General features: G+C 43.5%; 1 protein-coding gene across 1 annotated transcript in view; it reads right to left on the reverse strand.

Annotated features, from left to right (window-relative positions):
* Nucleotides 1–672: 672 nt before the first annotated feature.
* Nucleotides 673–18,215, reverse strand: part of PTPRC (protein tyrosine phosphatase receptor type C) — a 106,802-nt gene continuing 89,259 nt past the window's right edge. The window contains exons 29-36 of the mRNA XM_069967498.1: nucleotides 17,914–18,063; nucleotides 12,917–13,007; nucleotides 10,299–10,429; nucleotides 9,152–9,283; nucleotides 8,886–9,011; nucleotides 7,758–7,927; nucleotides 6,845–6,980; nucleotides 673–4,367 (exon numbers count right to left, since the gene is read on the reverse strand). Of these exons, the coding sequence (XP_069823599.1) occupies nucleotides 4,125–4,367; nucleotides 6,845–6,980; nucleotides 7,758–7,927; nucleotides 8,886–9,011; nucleotides 9,152–9,283; nucleotides 10,299–10,429; nucleotides 12,917–13,007; nucleotides 17,914–18,063 (1,179 nt within the window). The 3' untranslated portion in view covers nucleotides 673–4,124. The remainder of the gene's footprint in view (nucleotides 4,368–6,844; nucleotides 6,981–7,757; nucleotides 7,928–8,885; nucleotides 9,012–9,151; nucleotides 9,284–10,298; nucleotides 10,430–12,916; nucleotides 13,008–17,913; nucleotides 18,064–18,215) is intronic.

Below are 18,215 nucleotides of genomic sequence, written 5' to 3' on the forward strand. Positions count from 1 at the left end.
GGTGTCTAACTGACTCTGTAAAACTCTAAGATGGCTTACACCTTGCTCAGCCAATCAGAGCTGAGCAACCTGAGTCATCTGACAAAGAGAGGCTGGCTTAACAGGTCTTAGACCCGCCTCCCTCTTGATGATGTCATTGTCACAAAATGGCTGCCACAGAGCAGCCTGGGGTCAACAGTCATTAGGTAAGAATGAGTTTACTTCACTTCCTGGTGGGGGATTGAGGGGCAAAAGATAGGGAAGGGGGACAGATAGGTGATTGAAGCATATTACAGTTATATAACTTTGTAATGTGTTTTAATTACTGGGAAAAAGCTTTTCGTTGGAGTACCCCTTTAAAGAGGCGAGAGGCGTGCCCATCTGGGACACTTATGGCATATCCACAGGAAGTGTCCCCTAGATGCAGGTCCAACCTCTGGGATCAGCACTTATGTCCAGATCTAGGGATCACCAACCCCCCCCCCCCACCCCCTAACTCCTCTTTGACTCTTCATTACAGTAGAAGACCTAAGATTGTGAATAGAGATGAGCGAACCTCGAGCATGCTCACTAGGGGACTGCCAGCTACGGCACACTGTCAGCTCCTTAGGTAGGGCCCGGGTGCTGACAGATTACCTTTAAGTAAATGTCTATGATAATTTGTATCTAAAATGACAAAATCCACACACAATATAAATACACAATTTTTATTTTTTAATTCCTCTGGCTTTATTTCTTAAATAATGAGCAATCTTTAACAGAATATTAAATATTCTCAAATCCTCCTTTTCAGTTGTAAAAACGTGTCATTAGACTTATTACATCACAAAGCAAATCCATTAATATATTATAAGTATAAATTCTGCATAACAAGCAAATGGCTCACGACTGAACACATAATACAATGGTCAAGTATAAAAAAACAGCATGAAAAGATTCAGTATTCTTCTCTCTATATTTTCTGTTAAAATGTACAAATGTTAAGGCTCCTTGTAAGCTCCAGAGAGGGACGTCCATGGAATTCGCACTAGAACAACTGATCTTGGACAGATCAAACATAAAATATTACTAGAAAGTCAAATGAACACAAAACATTCATAAAACATTTTTCATTCTTTAAAATTAAAAAAAAAAAAATTGCTCAAATTTCAAATTCTACTTCAAACCAACAAACATAAAATGCTGAAGAAGCATCAAACTCTTTCAGTCAGTGGCGTCCTCATGATACACTGTTCTGTACATTTTTAAGGAGTTAGGCAATTGTAATATTAGAACTCCTCTTAAGTCACCCTCTTTTGTACTGTCTCCAGTTTTTTTTCTTCTTTGCACCTCTTTATTATTTTATCTTCTCTCCATCTCATGTAAAACATAGTCACACCCTATATGATGCCAGTCAATGTTACGGTTTTTCTGTACAAATAATTGGTATCGCTATGTCCATAATGACTTGAACTATAAAACTGTCAGGTTACTTAGCACATGGTGAAGACCATAAACAACTGCCAGAGGGCCTGTTTTACTTTGTTCATCCTGCCTCTAAAAAAATAAAAATATACCAATAAAAACATAAACTCATCCTGCAAAAAACGAGCCCTCATCCAGCTTGAAGAATAAAAATATTTATGGCTCTAAAAATTTGGCGTCACATTAACCAATAAATTTTATATGACATTAGACTAACCTAACCTGCTTATATTTCCCTATTGTGCACGGGACGCTGAGGATGAAGGTAACTCTTAACTTCATCCTCTGCGCCATTCCCGTGCATTTTGCAGTTTAATCCTGCGTCTACTGCCCCCAGAGCACTGATCAGCCCCTGCCAGGATTAAACTGCACAGAAGTGCGCCGAGTACCCTGTGCGCTATTGGGGGCTATCAGCAGGTTAGATTCTTCTAACCTGCTGATTGATTCCTATTAATAGACTGTGGATGGCAAAGTTACCCCACAAAAAACAAACCTTTATACAACTACATTGATAGAGATGTGAGGATGAAAAAGAAATAAGACCCATAAGATTTACTACACATTACCTGCACGTTAGACCTCAACATGTTATGTTGTAATTTGGACTGAATGTTGGTTTGTTTGTTTCTTACAGGTTAGAAAAATGGGCAGAAAATATAGGGGATGCAGAGGCTGGGGAGCAATAGAGACTCCATTAAAGTTGAGGGACCCTGTGGTACATTTATTGTACCAGGACCTGATGGCTTTAAGTTATGTCTCTGCATTGGCATATTAACCCTTTCACGACCTGGGGTTGTTGATGCTTCAATGCCCAAGTCGTGTTTGGACATCAGCTTATTGGATCAGAATGATCCCACAAGCTGATGTCTGTATCTCTGCCCCCTTTCCTCTGTCCCCTGCCGCTGTTACTATCTTGTAACAGCGGCAGGGGAGAGAGGGGAGGAGGCAGAAATCACGTGCGCACACCCTGCGCGCCCAGCCTTCCCTCCCAACCCATGCAGGCTTCCGTAGCCAGGAAACCTGAGGCTTCCGGTTTCCATGGCCACCATAGGGCTGTGATCACTTCGCAGAGCCCCGATGGACACCCGAGAGAGAAATGTCCCTCTGTAAAGGGAGAATTCTCTATCTGGAGTCCTATAGATGCTGCAGTCTTGCTGGCCGCAGTATCTATGGGGTTAACTTTCAGCACCGGAGCACGGCTCCAGTGCTGAGAGTTGCGTCAGGTCCCCGGCTATCACTGATAGCCAGGTCCCGCCGCGGTTGACACAGGTGCAGCTCCTGCACCTGTGTTATTCTAGAGCGTTAATTAACGTTGCTGCAGCATCGGGCATAGGCTGCACCGATGTTAATTAACATTGTGGCAGCGGGAGGGGGTTAAACAACAGTACCTGAAAAATACTCTCATCCAATACTAAAATATCTCTACCATAAACACAAGGCACAGTTAATACATGTGTTAATACCAGTGTGTACCGTCCACCATAACTAGAGCATGCTTGAGTCCATCCGAACCCGAACTTTCGGCATTTGATTAGCGGTGGCTGCTGAACTTGGATAAAGCCCTAAGGCTATGTGGGAAACATGGATATAGTCATTGTTGTCATGGATATATCCATGTTTTCCAGACAACCTTAGAGCTTTATCCAAGTTCAGCAGCCCCCGCTAATCAAATACCGAACGTTCGGGTTCAGATGGACTCGAACCCGAACCCGGTTCGCTCATCTCTAACCATAACCTTTGATTTTTGTTAAAGGGAACCCGTTACCATGAAAAAGCATTTGGCATCATGTTATAGAACAGAAGGAGCCAAGCGGATTGATATATAACTTTATGGGAAAAGATTCAGTATAACTTGTAATTTATTGATTGAAATATTTGATTTTTGAATGCTAAGGAGTCCAGCACATTAAGTGACAAGTGATAGATAGATAGGAGATAGATAGATAGATAGATAGACAGACAAGCCTCAACTAAAATGAGGGTCCTCCTACAGAACATGCACAGAACATTGCATCGTAGACTAGGTATATACAAAGATTACTTAGCTCCATTGAAACACCCCATTAGATTTTGTAAATTTATTGTAGACAATGGGCACTGTATACTATAATAATAAAAGAACACATACTACGACACAATATTTCTTATAAAATCCTTACTGAACATGGAAAAAAAAATACATGAGAGCAGAAATATAAGCAAATGAGTGATGTACCCACTGTCTGCGGCTTGCATAGTTTTAGCTTTTGCCTGCTTGGAATGTATGTGCAGCTTCCCTGCTATTATTGATTATCCGAACAATTATACAATGGAACAAATACTATACGGCAGATGGAGACGTGACGCTCTGCATTGGGGAAGCATCTGGGGAGCAGCAGGGAGTCTCTACCTCTTATAGAATCATATGGCGAGAAAGAATTTCAGTAGCCTGTTACTATAACACATCTTGGGCACACGCGGCACCGTGCACATAGGGAATTATAAGATTATAAACTCTTCACCTAATGGATAGAATATTTGCAGCTGTTCCTTATTACCATAAATTTCTAACAATGTGCACATTGTCGTCGGTGACCACGGTGAAGAACCAGTTTTGTTCATGAGATATAAGCTCATTTGACCTGAAAGGGCCACAAGACATTAACAAGTCCCGTCTCCTCCGTTTCCTATTGATCCATTTGTCATTCGTCTATTCTCAGCGATACATCTGTGAACACGGCCGCGCTTGGTCCGTTGGAGACTGTTTCGCCCTCTTTGGGTTCGGGCGGGTTGCTCTCCGTTTGGTTGGCTGTGACTGTCTCTATTGTGTCTGGGGTTTTGGTCTGGATTTCATTCTGCTTATCCTGATGGATGGTTATCTTCACTTCACCATTCTGGGCAGGTATAGTGCTGGCCAAGGTGTTATAGAGGAACTCATATTGCTCCTAAAAAGATACAAAGTAATACAGTTTAGAACTTTAGATTAAAGGGGGATTCCACTGTAGCATGACTTTTGATATGTTGCTGCCCATGGTGAGATTAACAATTCCTTCCATAATTGTCATTATCTATTCAGTCTCCTTCCTGCAGTTCTGAGCTGCTGCTTTCTGCTGAAGAAGCAAAAATCTGTGTGTGAGCCTTTCTCTATGTCTCCCCCTCCTTCCTCCTCCCTTCTGAGACAGCCTGTCCCTGACAGGCTGTATCTGCAACTTTGTAGCTTCTTTGTAATGCTGGGAGTATTACTCACAGTGAGTTCATCAGCAACGTGACTTCAAAATACAGCATTACAAAGAAGCTACAGTGTTGCAGTTACAGCCTGCCAGCCACGTGTTTACATCCGCTGTCTCAGCAGGGAGGGGAAGAGGGGGAGACAGAGAGAAAAGCTCACACACAGATTTTTGTGTCTTCAGCAGAAAGCAGCAGCTGAGAACTGGGAGAAGGAGACTAAATAGATAATATCAAGTATGGAAGGAATTGTTAGCCTCACCATTGGAAGTTACATATCAAAAGTTATGTTTGAGTGGACTACCCCTTTAAGGAAACATGTATTGACGTTGAGTGCTGACATATTCAGTAGGGCCAACACAGCCCTTGAGGAGGGCAGTCTGTACTATGTGGCAACGTCAACCACTGCATATGGGAAAAACCAATGGTCTCTCAATGCTGCAGCATCAGCAATACTGTGCAGCCATTAGCCACCACTTCCATTAGCTTTCACCTCCATGCAGCTGTCTTAACATAGTATGTGCTCTAGGGATGGAGGACTCAATGGTCAGACCCACACTGATCACCTAGTTATCTCCTATCCTTTGAATAATGGATGACTTTAGATGTTGGGAACAGAGATGAGCAAACTTTCTTAAAAGTTTGGTTCCGCAGGTCAGCTGGTCAGCTATATAGCTCATCATGAATCCCAAGTAATAATTGCAATAGAAAATTATGTCTTTACCACTTAAAGAGGTTGGCCACTTTATAGTAAAATAATTCAATGTATAGTATTAGTAACTGTACTCACTGTATATACTGACAGCATCTCCCTGTGTACTCACTGTATATACTGACAGCATCTCCCTGTGTACTCACTGTATATACTGACAGCAGCTCCCTGTACCTCACAGACTCCCCTCCTCCAGGCTGTACTGCCCTACTATGTGGTGTTCCTGTCCATAAAATGGCTGACATGGAGGAGCATTTGACCGTGCCCCGCCCCCCAGTGTCCATCACTGAGCCTGTATATGTCTATGGAGGACCTAGGGGTCACAAAACAGAGCAGGGCAGCCCAGCCTGGAGGAGGGGAGTCTGATTTCAGCTCTATGAGGTACACAGGAAGCTGCTGTCAGTATATACAGTGAGTACACAGGGAGTTGCTGTCAGTATATACAGTGAGTACACTTACTAATACTGTACACTGAGCAATGTTACTATAAAGTGGCCAACCCCTTTAAACGAACTGCACTAAAACCGAAAAACGATTTCAGGCATTTAGCTGTTTTAGTGCGGTTCAAAAAATTTTCTTATCTATACTTACCTGCCCCAGGTGTCCTTCCTCTCTGGTCCCCACATGCCAACAAAAAACGGTTCAGCTAATAACTGACTGAGACGGTACAGTGCCACAGCCAGTGATTGACTGAGCGTGCTGTCACTCTTGTCTCAAGAGTGATAGCCTACTCAGCCAATCACTGGCCATGGTGCTTTCCCATCTCAGTCACTGATTGGCTAAAGGGATGGAGACACGGGAGACCTGAAGGAGTACACTGGGGGAGCTCAGACAGGTGAGAAAACTTTTTGGTTTGTTTTTTAGATGTATGGCTGCCATCTTTTTGAACTTCTGAATTTTGCTAAAAGCTTAGTTTGTGAAGTTCCGTTCCCTTATCTCTAGTTGGGAATACCCCAATAACACCTGTAGAAAAACCATGCACACACAAAGAGGATCTAAAGAGATAAACTCTTTTCTTGCGTGGATTTAAAGGGCATATACAGTTTTCCAACCCAATTAATAGCAAGAAGTAGGAGATCGATGGAAAGCAGAGTCAGTGCAAGATCACACTAACTTGTTGTTATAGTTTATTATGGTAGGTTTTCAATCAATGCTATATACTATGTTTTTCGATTTTCAGAGCAATAAATACAACACTATACATCCCATAGAGCAGAATGTTTTCAATATACTTTGCCCAGAGTGACTCAATCCATGATCTATGGGGCCTGTTATGTCTCAGACCACACGGAAGGAACATGATGTAAGAATGTTTTTGCCTTTTAGCATTAGCACAGGAGTTGACACATCCCTGTTATGGGATTTCTAACATACACATAAAAGGTAAAAGATAACAAAGATAAACATATCACCCAATGGAGAACGACCTGTGAACATGTCAATCACATCATATGAAAAACATCCCAACGTCTATCATATACTTACAAAAGAAGACACCATTCCTGACCGCTGGCGACGTAAGTTCTTCACCGTCTGGAAGACATCAATGACTTCTTCAACCTGAGCACTTTCTAGAAGATTCCAGAGGGCGCAGAATGTCCCAGTTCTCTTGGATCCATCACTTTCAAAAAACATATCAAAAACATGAATTACTTAACATAATATATTTTTTTAACTTAGAGTTCCTTTTCCATAGATGTATACAATGTGAGGTGTACATGAAATATGGAAAAGACCATAGACACCCATGAGCTATAACATAAAATATTGTTATGGCTCTTAAGCAATTTGCATAGAAGATGTCAGTTCTTTAATTCCCAAGGTTCGAGGTGCGACCTCCATGGATGGGACTTGTTCCTCCAGCTCATCCCACCAATGATCGGCCGGATTAAGATCTGGGGTATCTGGAGGCCAAGTCACCACCTTGATCTCTTTGTCCTGTACAATGTCTGCAGTGCGGCCCCTGGGGCATTATCCATTACATACATTAGGGGGTCCCGCTGCCATGAAGGGGGGGACTTTGTGTGTACAATGGTTAGGTAGGTGGTCGGTGTCACAGTAACGCCCACATGATGCCAGGACACAAGGTCTCCAGCAGAACATTGTCCATCAAACTGCCCCCGCCATCTTGTCTTCTTCCCATAGTTCATCCTGGTTCCATTTTTGGGATCAGACCAAACAGGATAGCCTTCACCCCCACACTAGTGTTCATTCATTGGATGATTGGGTCTTTTGTGTGGCCTATAAAATTGCTATAATGACGGTCTATGAGCCATGGAAGGAAAATACTGAGCACATGTAATGGGAGCCGTGGTGCCTTCATGGACTTCTTTGCCTTTCCCTATAATTTTCTATAAAACGTATATCACAATAGAGCTTTTTAAGGACCTGAACTTACCTGCAATGGACCAGGAGAGACACCGATTGCTTGTTCTGATCATCTACTTTCTTACATGAAACATTTTTTCTGACCTTCTCAATCATCTCCAGCAGCCCCTTGGCCTCTTTGGGGACAACATCCTCCCATTGCTTATAATGGAATTGAGTGACCTTTCTGACATCTTTCCTCTAAAGTGTAAAAAAAATGTTGTATATCATTAATATCATATCTGTAAGTATCTCTATGTGTACTGATAAATTTAAAGAGGAACTGAAATTGTTTATCTCAGTCCACAAGGTGTCAACAGGGTTACATTAATGGGGTAAAAAAAAAAAAATTTTTGGCTGAAAGTGTTGAAAAAATAAAAAAGAATTGATACTCACCTGCCTTGATCCCTGATAGCTCCCAGTCTCCACATGTCACTTCTTCCTGGCTCCTGTGACACATCATCCCAGCAGGAACTGCCCCACTCAGCCAATCATTGGTGGCACTGGTGACCGACCTCAGTCAGTGGGCATTTCTTGCAGAGAAACCATGGGAAGTAGAGACTGGGAGTCATAGGAATGCCACCTACGGGGCATCAGGGTAAGTGAGTATCACTTCTATTTTATTTCCACACCACTCCCAGCCATATATGAGGGGGTGTTGATTAGTCTTTGGCTTTGACCACAAAAAAATGAAGATAGACGGAAACCCGTCACCATGAAAATGCTTCCTAAGCTATCACCATCATGTTATAGAGCAAAAGGAGCTGAACAGACTGATATATATATATCTTTATTGAAAAAGATTCAGTATAACTTTATGATGTAATTTATTAATTGAAATCTCTGATGTTTCCATACTAAAGAGTCCAGTCCATTGAGTGATCCCACCCACTGGACTCTTTAACACAGAATCAGCAGGGATGTCAATCAACATGAGACAAGTTATATTGAATATTTTCCAACAAAGTTATATAACAATCTGCTCAGCTCTTCCTGCTCTATAACATGATGGCGATAGATTAGATAACATTGCCTTAGTGACAGGTTTTCTTTTAATTTTCAAAGTTTTACGTAGTCCTCTTGGATATCAGTGCATTTGTGATGGCGTTGCAAGTCCACGGTGCTGCAGCCATGGTGGAGCGACAAATCATAGTCTTACCTTGGTGTGTCTGATCTCAAAAGAGCGCTCAGTGTAGTTAGCAGTTGAATGTTCCTCAGTCATCTCTACCTCCAGATCATTGTACGTCTTGCTCTTCTCTTTCCAATATGGAGCACATTCCTCTTCCTGTATAAACACATAGAGCAGCTCTTGCGCCTCATTCATTTTTTATAGTTTTCACACATTAGCAAAACAAAAAATGTATATAAATTACATTTTCAATCAAAGTTTAATAAAAAAAAAATTATATAAAATATAATACTAACATTGTCTTGGTTTGGTCCAGAAAGCGTCACGATTGCTTTAATTCTTCTTTGGGAGATCATTTGCCAAAACTCAGGAATTGTGTTTTTCAGAGGTGATTGAGCCGCTACAATCGAGCGAGTTCCCCAATATCCCTAGAATAGAAACTTGGATTATTTGGGTTTAAAAACCACATCTCACACTAGAATCTCCCACAATTCTGACCAATGGGGTCGAATAGGATGCATAATACCATATAGTATTGGAGTATTACGACAAATTATGATCTCCAAATTCTGAAAACTAGTTAACAGGAAGAATGGTCTATCTAGTCCATGGGTCTCCAAACTGCGGCCCTCCAGCTGTTGCCAAACCACAACTCCCATCATGCCTGGATAGTTAAAGCTCTGGATTTGGCTGTCCAGGCATGATGGGAAATGTAGTTTTGCAACAGCTGGAGGGCCGCAGTTTGGAGACCCATGATCTAGTCTTTATCTTATATGACATCCTGGGTATTTATATTCCAGTTATTCAGCAGAAATATCCCTAGCCCACTTTGATAATCCACTATCCATGTGGTCATTGTTTCTTCACTTTCCATAAACACAGACCATGTGACTGCTATGGAGCCTAGTCCTGGTTGGTCCCAGTCCTTTTGCAATTGTTAAGAATAGTATCTCCACTTATTTCTGTGGACCAAACAGCAAATATAGCTGTTTACTGTAGAGTAGCAGGGACTCCTGTCAAAATGACAGGAGTCCCTGTTCTCCACATAGTTTCTGTATTGCTCAATGCTATGTACTGAGCAGGAGGCATATGCTGTATATGCTGCATAACATTACCACTTACCCCTTTGTGAGGTCAGTAAGCAACAATGCATAGTGACCACAAGTTGTGTACTAGATAGGAAAACACCTGTCCAGGCCTGGCCACAGACAGGAGTGGGGTGAGTATTACATCAACATGGACGGAGCAGCCAGGCTAACAATATATGTATATGTCTTTACTGTACAGAATACATAATGTAACCATTTCGTATGTACAGGAGAATTATTTGTATTAGATATCAACCACAAAAAAATTTGGATTAAAAAATAAGCAAAATATTTGTAAAATTCACAATGAATATGCCAAATTGATTCACTCATACTGTATACTACTACAACGTACTATGATGAATGAAGCATTGATGTAGATGGACTCTTCATTGTCAGAATCCTCATCTGAAGACATGTCAGAGTCCTCCGTTTGTTCTTTTTCTGGCTCATCATTCATCTTGATTTGGACACGATTAAATTCATCTGGAAATGATAAGAATTATAACTTTGAGTAGTGACATTTGTGTTGATTTTTTTATTTAGTGGTGTAGATAACAATTTTTTAAAAATTATTAGCTTTTGGAATTCCAAGCATCTTGGTGTATGTATAGAGAGATTTGGTACTAGACAAATCTAACCTGCTGATATGTCCCTATTGCACAGGAGATGCTGAGGAGGAAGGTATGTCTCTTAATTTCCTCCTCGGCATATTCCGGTGCAGTTAGTAGTTTGCTCCATGGTGTGGTAAGGAGCACTGGGGCATCTGTTAGGAGCACTGCCCGCCTAATAGTGCTGATCTGGCCGCCCCCAGGAGGCCCACTCCATTGATTATAATTAGAGAGTGGCGGGCTGGCCGGGGGCAATGGGTCCTATGGGGCAAGCAGTGCTATTAATGGGTGCCCCAGTGCTCCTAACAGTCTCACCGGACTGTGGAGCAAACTACTAACTGCACTGAAATGGCACCGAGGAGGAAGGCAGTGGCATAGCTACCATAGAGGCAGGGTAGGCAGTTGCTATGGGGCCCATGCAGGAAAGGGACCCGGGATGCACAGGGAAGATAAAAGTCTCCTGTGTCCTTCTGCTTAACCCCTTATGTACTGTAGTGTGTAAGTGACTGCAACATAAAAAAGGGTTAATATGCAGAGGAAAAGGAGATCTTTGCTTCACTCCTCTGATAACCTCAGTGCACTAGTAGTAAAGTAGAGATCTCATTGTCTTCCTTTTTAACTTTTTTTTTGTGTTGCAGCATGTAAGTGTAGTACATAAGGGGTTAAGTAGAAGGTAGTCTGCTCCTGCACCTATGTATTTAACTATAATGGGCTCTTAATGGGCCCTTATAGTTAAATACAGTGGACTGACAGAGCAAGCAGCCATTGGCTCTCTGCTCTGCCAGTCACTCTTGTAGCTGCTTCTGCCTCTGGTCAAAATATATTTATATAATATATGCAGTACTTTGTGCATAGGGGAGGGGGGCCCCATACAGTTTTTGCTATGGGGCCCCATGAATCCTAGCTACGGCCCTGGAGGAAGATAAGAGACAGACCTTCCTCCTCTGCCTCTTCTGTGCAGTAGGGACATATCAGCAGGTTAGATTCGCATAACCTGCAGACAGTTCCCCTTTAAGGCCCTCATTCATACACAGATTTATCTGACAGATCATTGAAGCCAAAGCCAGAAACAGACTATAAACAGGGAACAGGTCAAAAAAGGAAAGACTGAGATTTCTCCTCTTTTCAAATCCAATCCTGGCTTTGGCTTCTGGTTAGTCCAGGAAGATGAAAGTTTTTTCTGGCTGGAGTTAGCTGCCCTGTAAGTCAATTTGCACAGCACAAATGGAGCCACGAGTGCCTGGTAGGTAGGAGGCACGCTGGTGAGACCACAATCACTCAGTGGGTGTATTCAAGATCATATAGAAGAGGTACAAGAGCACCCAGAAGTGTTCTTCAATGGTTTATTGAGCAAATGAGCTTACATAGATCCAACGTTTCAACCCCATCCAGGGTCTTTGTCAAGTACGGATGGGGTCATATACTTGGATGGGGTCATATACTTGGATGGGGTCATATACTTGGATGGGGTCATATACTTGGATGGGGTCATATACTTGGATGGGATCATATACTTGGATGGGGTTATATACTTGGATGGGGTCATATACTTGGATGGGATAATATACTTGGATGGGGTCATATACTTGGATGGGGTCATATACTTGGATGGGGTTATATACTTGGATGGGGTCATATACTTGGATGGGGTCATATACTTGGATGGGGTCATATACTTGGATGGGATCATATACTTGGATGGGGTTATATACTTGGATGGGGTTATATACTTGGATGGGGTTATATACTTGGATGGGGTCATATACTTGGATGGGATAATATACTTGGATGGGGTCATATACTTGGATGGGGTCATATACTTGGATGGGGTTATATACTTGGATGGGGTCATATACTTGGATGGGGTCATATACTTGGATGGGGTCATATACTTGGATGGGATAATATACTTGGATGGGGTCATATACTTGGATGGGGTCATATACTTGGATGGGGTCATATACTTGGATGGGATTATATACTTGGATGGGATCAACCGTTGTATCTATGTAGGCTAATTTGCTCAATAAAGCATTGAAGAACACCTCTGGATGCTGCTAGACCTCTTCCATAATGTAAGTCAATGTGTGACCCATAAACCTTCTGGCTTTGTGACAATAAGGGACAAGAACCCTGAAACAACTGTCTACAGATGAGTCCTCCTTCTCTTGAATATCTCTGTGCATCCGACACTGGAAACTCTACATAATATCCTATGTAATTTGAGGAAATGCTGTGTATCTCTATGACCGCTTACGTAAGTTTGGAATATTTGTGAGTGTTATAGATGTGATCTATATGCATCGCCCTTATGTCATGTGGGGTTGTGTTAGTATACACATTATTACATATCATCTCTTACATGGAATAATTGTGGAGTTGCGGTTCTTGTCTTTGTTGTCGTGATGGTTTCCGGTCGTCTGTGGTCTCCAGTTTCTATATGAAGGTAATCTCTAAAGTAAAGTACACAATTGTTGTTTTGTTACTTGTGTCCCTGTCATTTAACAAACTGTTGGACGTGTATTGGTCAGTTTTTGGGTGTTCAGACCCCCACTGATCCTCTAAACCAGTTCGCTGCTCTCCCGACTCCCAGATTTTTGACTAAGTCTATGGAGCCGGTGTCCTGCAGCTATATGGGGAGATCAGCTCATCACAGAGAGAAGTGCTCAGCCAAGAACTTCTCCTGACTCTAGCAATCGGTGGGGGCCTGAACATTCAGCCTCTGATCAAAATCTTTTGACATATCTCAATGACATAAAAACACAGAAAAATGCAACAGCTCACCGCAATGGCAAGATACAGACCCCCTACAGACATGAAAATAGTTAAAAGCAGCCCCCCCCCAACTGCTAAAAAAAATCCCCACAAAAATAATAAGGCTCTTGGTTACCATTTGCAAACAGTGTCTCAATATCTAAATGACATGACCAAAGTTTTGTTAAATGACAGTTCATACTAGCATATATAGTATTAGAATTGGTAAAATTGTTTTAATTTAAAAAAACAGAAAACAATCCTTTGCATTGATTTCCTTTAGATTTTTCCAATGGTAAATGCCATTACTGGAATCCAGATCCAGAGAAGATGCTCCGCCAGTCCCAGCCTAGGGTCCTATTAGATGGACCGATGACGGCCTGATCAATAATGTACCGAGCGCTGATCTACTAAAGCGGCGCTCTTTTACTCAGCCTATTGCATGGCTCGATAATTGTTTACCAAGGGCTGCACGGACATTGTTAGTAGAGATGAGCGAACCCGCCGGATTTCTGGTCCGTATGAACCAGAACTCTCGGCCAGGGCCGGGACAAAGGGTAGGCCAAGGTAGGCGATGGCCTAGGGCGCCATCTAGTGGTAATATACAGGGGGCGCAATTGTGGTCTCTGAATTTTTTTTTTAACTACTGGCTACTGTATTCTGCCTCCTGGTGGCTGCCGAGCGCTGCCCCTGCGCGCTCACATTCCACCAGCGCCCTCATATCCCCCTCACCTGCAGCAGCATCAGCTCTGAAGCTGCTGTGGGGCTCACATGCCAACGGGCAGGCCGGGATCCGGCCGCCAGCAGCGCCCTCTGCAGGACACAAGATCTAACCCCCACACACACACCTCACATGTGCGCGGGGGGGGGGGGGGGGAGCAGGCTCTAGTCCCGCGGCGGCAGTCATAGCCGCTCCTCCTCCTGACTACTACTCCGGATCCTTCAGACTCCAGGAGAAGGAAGACGCTGGGGAGGAAGGTGAATATGCTGCTGGGCCTCCTCACCACTTACTGCCTGGCTGCACTGACAGGCTGCCTAACCCTGCCATCTGGGGTCCTGCTCCCTCCACATCACCTGTTTCCTGCTCTGCTCTCATACACAGACAGACAGGCACACAGAGGAGGTGGGGGAGGGGCGGAAGAACCTGGTGCCGGCTCCAGGAAGGAGATGGAAGCAGGAGGAAGCAAGGAGCTGCTGAAAGTAGTTTCCTTATGATAAGTGTGTGTGTTTGAGCTGTGTGTGTGTGTGTGTGTGTGTGTGTGTGTGTGTGTGTGTGTGTGTGTGTGAACTGTGTGTGTGTGAACTGTGTGTGTGAGAGCTGTGTGTGTGAGAGCTGTGTGTGTGTGTGTGTGTGTGTGAGCTGTGTGTGTGAGCTGTGTGTGTGTGTGTGTGAGCTGTGTGTGTGAACTGTGTGTGTGAGCTGTGTGTGTGAGCTGTGTGTGAACTGTGTGTGTGAGGTGTGTGTGTGAGCTGTGTGTGTGAGAGCTGTGTGTGAGCTGTGTGTGAACTGTGTGTGTGAGGTGTGTGTGTGAGCTGTGTGTGAGAGCTGTGTGTGAGCTGTGTGTGAACTGTGTGTGTGAGCTGTGTGTGTGTGAGCTGTGTGTGTGCACTGTGTGTGTGTGCGCATGTGTGTGTGTGTGAGAGAGCTGTGTGTGTGAACTGTGTGTGTGAGAGCTGTGTGTGTGAACTGTGTGTGTGTGTGAGCTGTGTGTGTGAACTGTGTGTGAGCTGTGTGTGTGAACTGTGTGTGTGTGTGTGTGTGTGTGAACTGTGTGTGTGTGTGAGCTGTGTGTGTGAACTGTGTGTGTGTGAGCTGTGTGTGTGTGTGTGTGTGTGAGAGCTGTGTGTGTGTGAGCTGTGTGTGTGTGAACTGTGTGTGAGCTGTATGTGTGTGTGTGAGCTGTATGTGTGTGTGTGAGCTGTGTGTGTGAACTGTGTGCGTGTGTGAGCTGTGTGTGTGAGCTGTGTGTGTGTGTGTGTGTGTGTGCCTGTCAGTCAGTGTATGAGAATTGTGGATGTAAATATCACTACTATGACTACTACAACCACCATCATCTCCCTGGTAGCTGAAGTGTGTTACATGACTACAATCCCCATCATCCCCCTGATAGCTGAAGTGTGTTACATGACTACAATCCCCATCATCCCCCTGATAGCTGAAGTGTGTGTTACATTACTACAATCCCCATCATCCGCTTATAGCTGGTGTTCCATGACTACAACCCCCATCATGTCCCTAATAGTTGGTGTGTGTGTTTCATGACTACAATCCCCATCATCCCCCTGATAGCAGTGTGTGTTACATGACTACAGTCGTCATCATCCCATTGATAGCTGAAGTGTTACATGACTACAATCCCCATCGTCCCCCTGATATCTGAAGTGTTATTGTCCATACTACAAAATGATCACGCACGGTAAACAGAGCAAGCGCAGAAACCCAACAAATTCAGTACCACACAAAAACGTTGGGGGAGGCAGTGGTGTGTGTGTGTGTGTGTGAAGTGGGTTTATTCTAAATGGGAATGCTGCAATGTGTGTGTGTGTGTGTGTGTGTGTGTATTCTATATTTCTATATAGGAATGCTGCACATCAAGTGGGACTATTCTACATGGGGATGCTACACATCAGGGAGGCCTATTCTATATGGTGATGCTTCACGGGGGGGGGGCATATATTATATGGGGATGCTGCACAGCAGGAGGGGTTATTCTATATGTGGAAGCTGCATGGCGGGCCCACATACTATGGAGACTGCTGCACAGGGGGCCTATACTATACAGGTGCACAGAAGGGGTCCATATTTTATACAGGCACAGAGGGGGTCTAATACTATGCGGGGGTAGAGAAGAGGTCTATACTACATAGGAGTACAGAGGGGACTATATTACTATATATGTGTTGAAGCAAGGATCCTAAAGTGTCTCTCTGGCAGATTCTGCAAAGAGGAGTCGTGGCTCAGGGTGAGTGGAAAAGAAAAAGAATAATGAACAACTGTGATCAGAGAAGACGTCAACTGTGAGTCACTATTCCAAACACTAACTGGAATAAACAACAAAACCTGTGTACACATAAGCATACATATGTACACTATATAAATAACGTCAGTGCAGAGATCTCTCCCATCATCCACTTTTTCGGACCCTAGCAGCAGAAGGTATGCTGAGAGTTGTAATGCACAAAGAGGTATGCTGGGAGTTGTTGTGTCGGGAGGTTGTTGCTGCACAACTACAACTCCCAGCATACCTTCTTGTGCACAAATAGGTATGCTGGAGGTTGTAGTGCACAAGAAGGTATGTTGGGAGTTGTAGGGCACTGTATTAAGTATCGAAATGGTATTGAGTATCAAAAGTTATGAAGCACTTTATTGATGTTGAAAATACCTCTTATTGTTTGCACTAGCTACAGGGGAAAAAACTATTTACATTAATTTATGATCATGCCATACTAAGTGTGTTTAAAAGTGTGTATGCATGTCTTTTTTATGCAGATACAGTATATAGTTTTTTTTTTTGTCTTTTTTCGGGGGGGGGGGGGGGGGCATTTGCCTTCTCTGCCTAGGGCACCAAAACTCCTTGTCCTGGCCCTGCTCTCGGCGTCTGATTCCCGCTGTCTGCCCGCTCCGTGCAGAGGGTGGATACAGCCAGAGGACCGCCTGGAAAACTGGGATACAGCCTATGGCATAGGCTGTATCCCAGCTTGCCAGGCGGTCCTTAGGAACGAACCAGAAATCCGGCGGGTTCGCTCATCTCAAATTGTTAGCGATGTCCGTGCAGCCCTTGCCCTTACCTGTCTATGCTTACAGTGTCCTTTTGCCTTCTGCTTCCTTACCGGCTTCTCTAAACTAACAGGCTGCTCAGCCAATCACTGGCCGCAATGGTCCCGGACAGTGATTGGCTGAGCGGCTTGTCAGCTCAGAGAAGCTGCAGCGTGTGGTGCCGGTAAGGGCCAGTTCACACAAAGTAAAATTGGCGGAATTCCGTGGCAGAGCTCTTGCGCACCTCTGCTTCTGCTGCTCTCCACTCAAAGAATTGACATACTGTATCAATTCTTTAAGCAGAGAGCCGTGGAAGCGGAGGCGCACAAGCCATCCCATTGAAACAGATGGCAGGCGATATTCTGCAGCGGAGCTCTCAGCCAATTTTACTCTGAGTGAACAGACTCTTAGAGAGCAGAAGGCAGGATAAGTCCAGGAGAGCAGAGAGGTAATGTACAGTATGACCAGTTTATTTAATCATTAGCCTTCGCCCGCGCATCGCTATTATTTGTTAACGCAAAATGCCTCAATAAGCTTTGGAAAATTGTTATGGGAAAAAAGTTTGATATGTCATAACAAAAGTTTTTACTGATTGAGGTCTAAGTGTTTAAGGGTCTAAGGGAGCCGGGAGAAGTCCATGCTTAGTGTGTTCTCTCTGAGCCGGACTGGCAATGTAAGTCTATGGGACTGCTCACTCACATTGACACAAATGAGAAGTGCACACCAGTATGCTGCTTTCATGCTTTGATCTACTGGTAGCTCTTTCTGCTGATCCCTATGACACGGCAAAAGCTTTTTTCTTGACAGTTTTCTGATTGGAGAAATTCTTTATACTTCTTCTACCTTACCTGAAATTCACAGTTCAGCTGGGACGGCTCGGAGGGAGGGTCGTTTTTCTTCATCTTGTTGAGTAAATGCGGCAGCTCGGATGTACTGATCTCTGTCTCACCAAACTGATTGTATTCCACCAAAGACTTGTGTATGAAGATGTACTGGGACTATAGGTGAAGCACAAACATAACATAAAATCACATATCTGCATTTTAAAACATATGTAAACATTTTCTGTAATAGCTCAATAGTAAATAATACCTTGTTTCCCCAAAAATAATACAGTGTGTTATATTAATTTTTGCTCCCAAAGATGCGC

Source organism: Dendropsophus ebraccatus, chromosome 4, assembly GCF_027789765.1.
Source record: "Dendropsophus ebraccatus isolate aDenEbr1 chromosome 4, aDenEbr1.pat, whole genome shotgun sequence".
Lineage (NCBI taxonomy): Eukaryota > Metazoa > Chordata > Amphibia > Anura > Hylidae > Dendropsophus > Dendropsophus ebraccatus.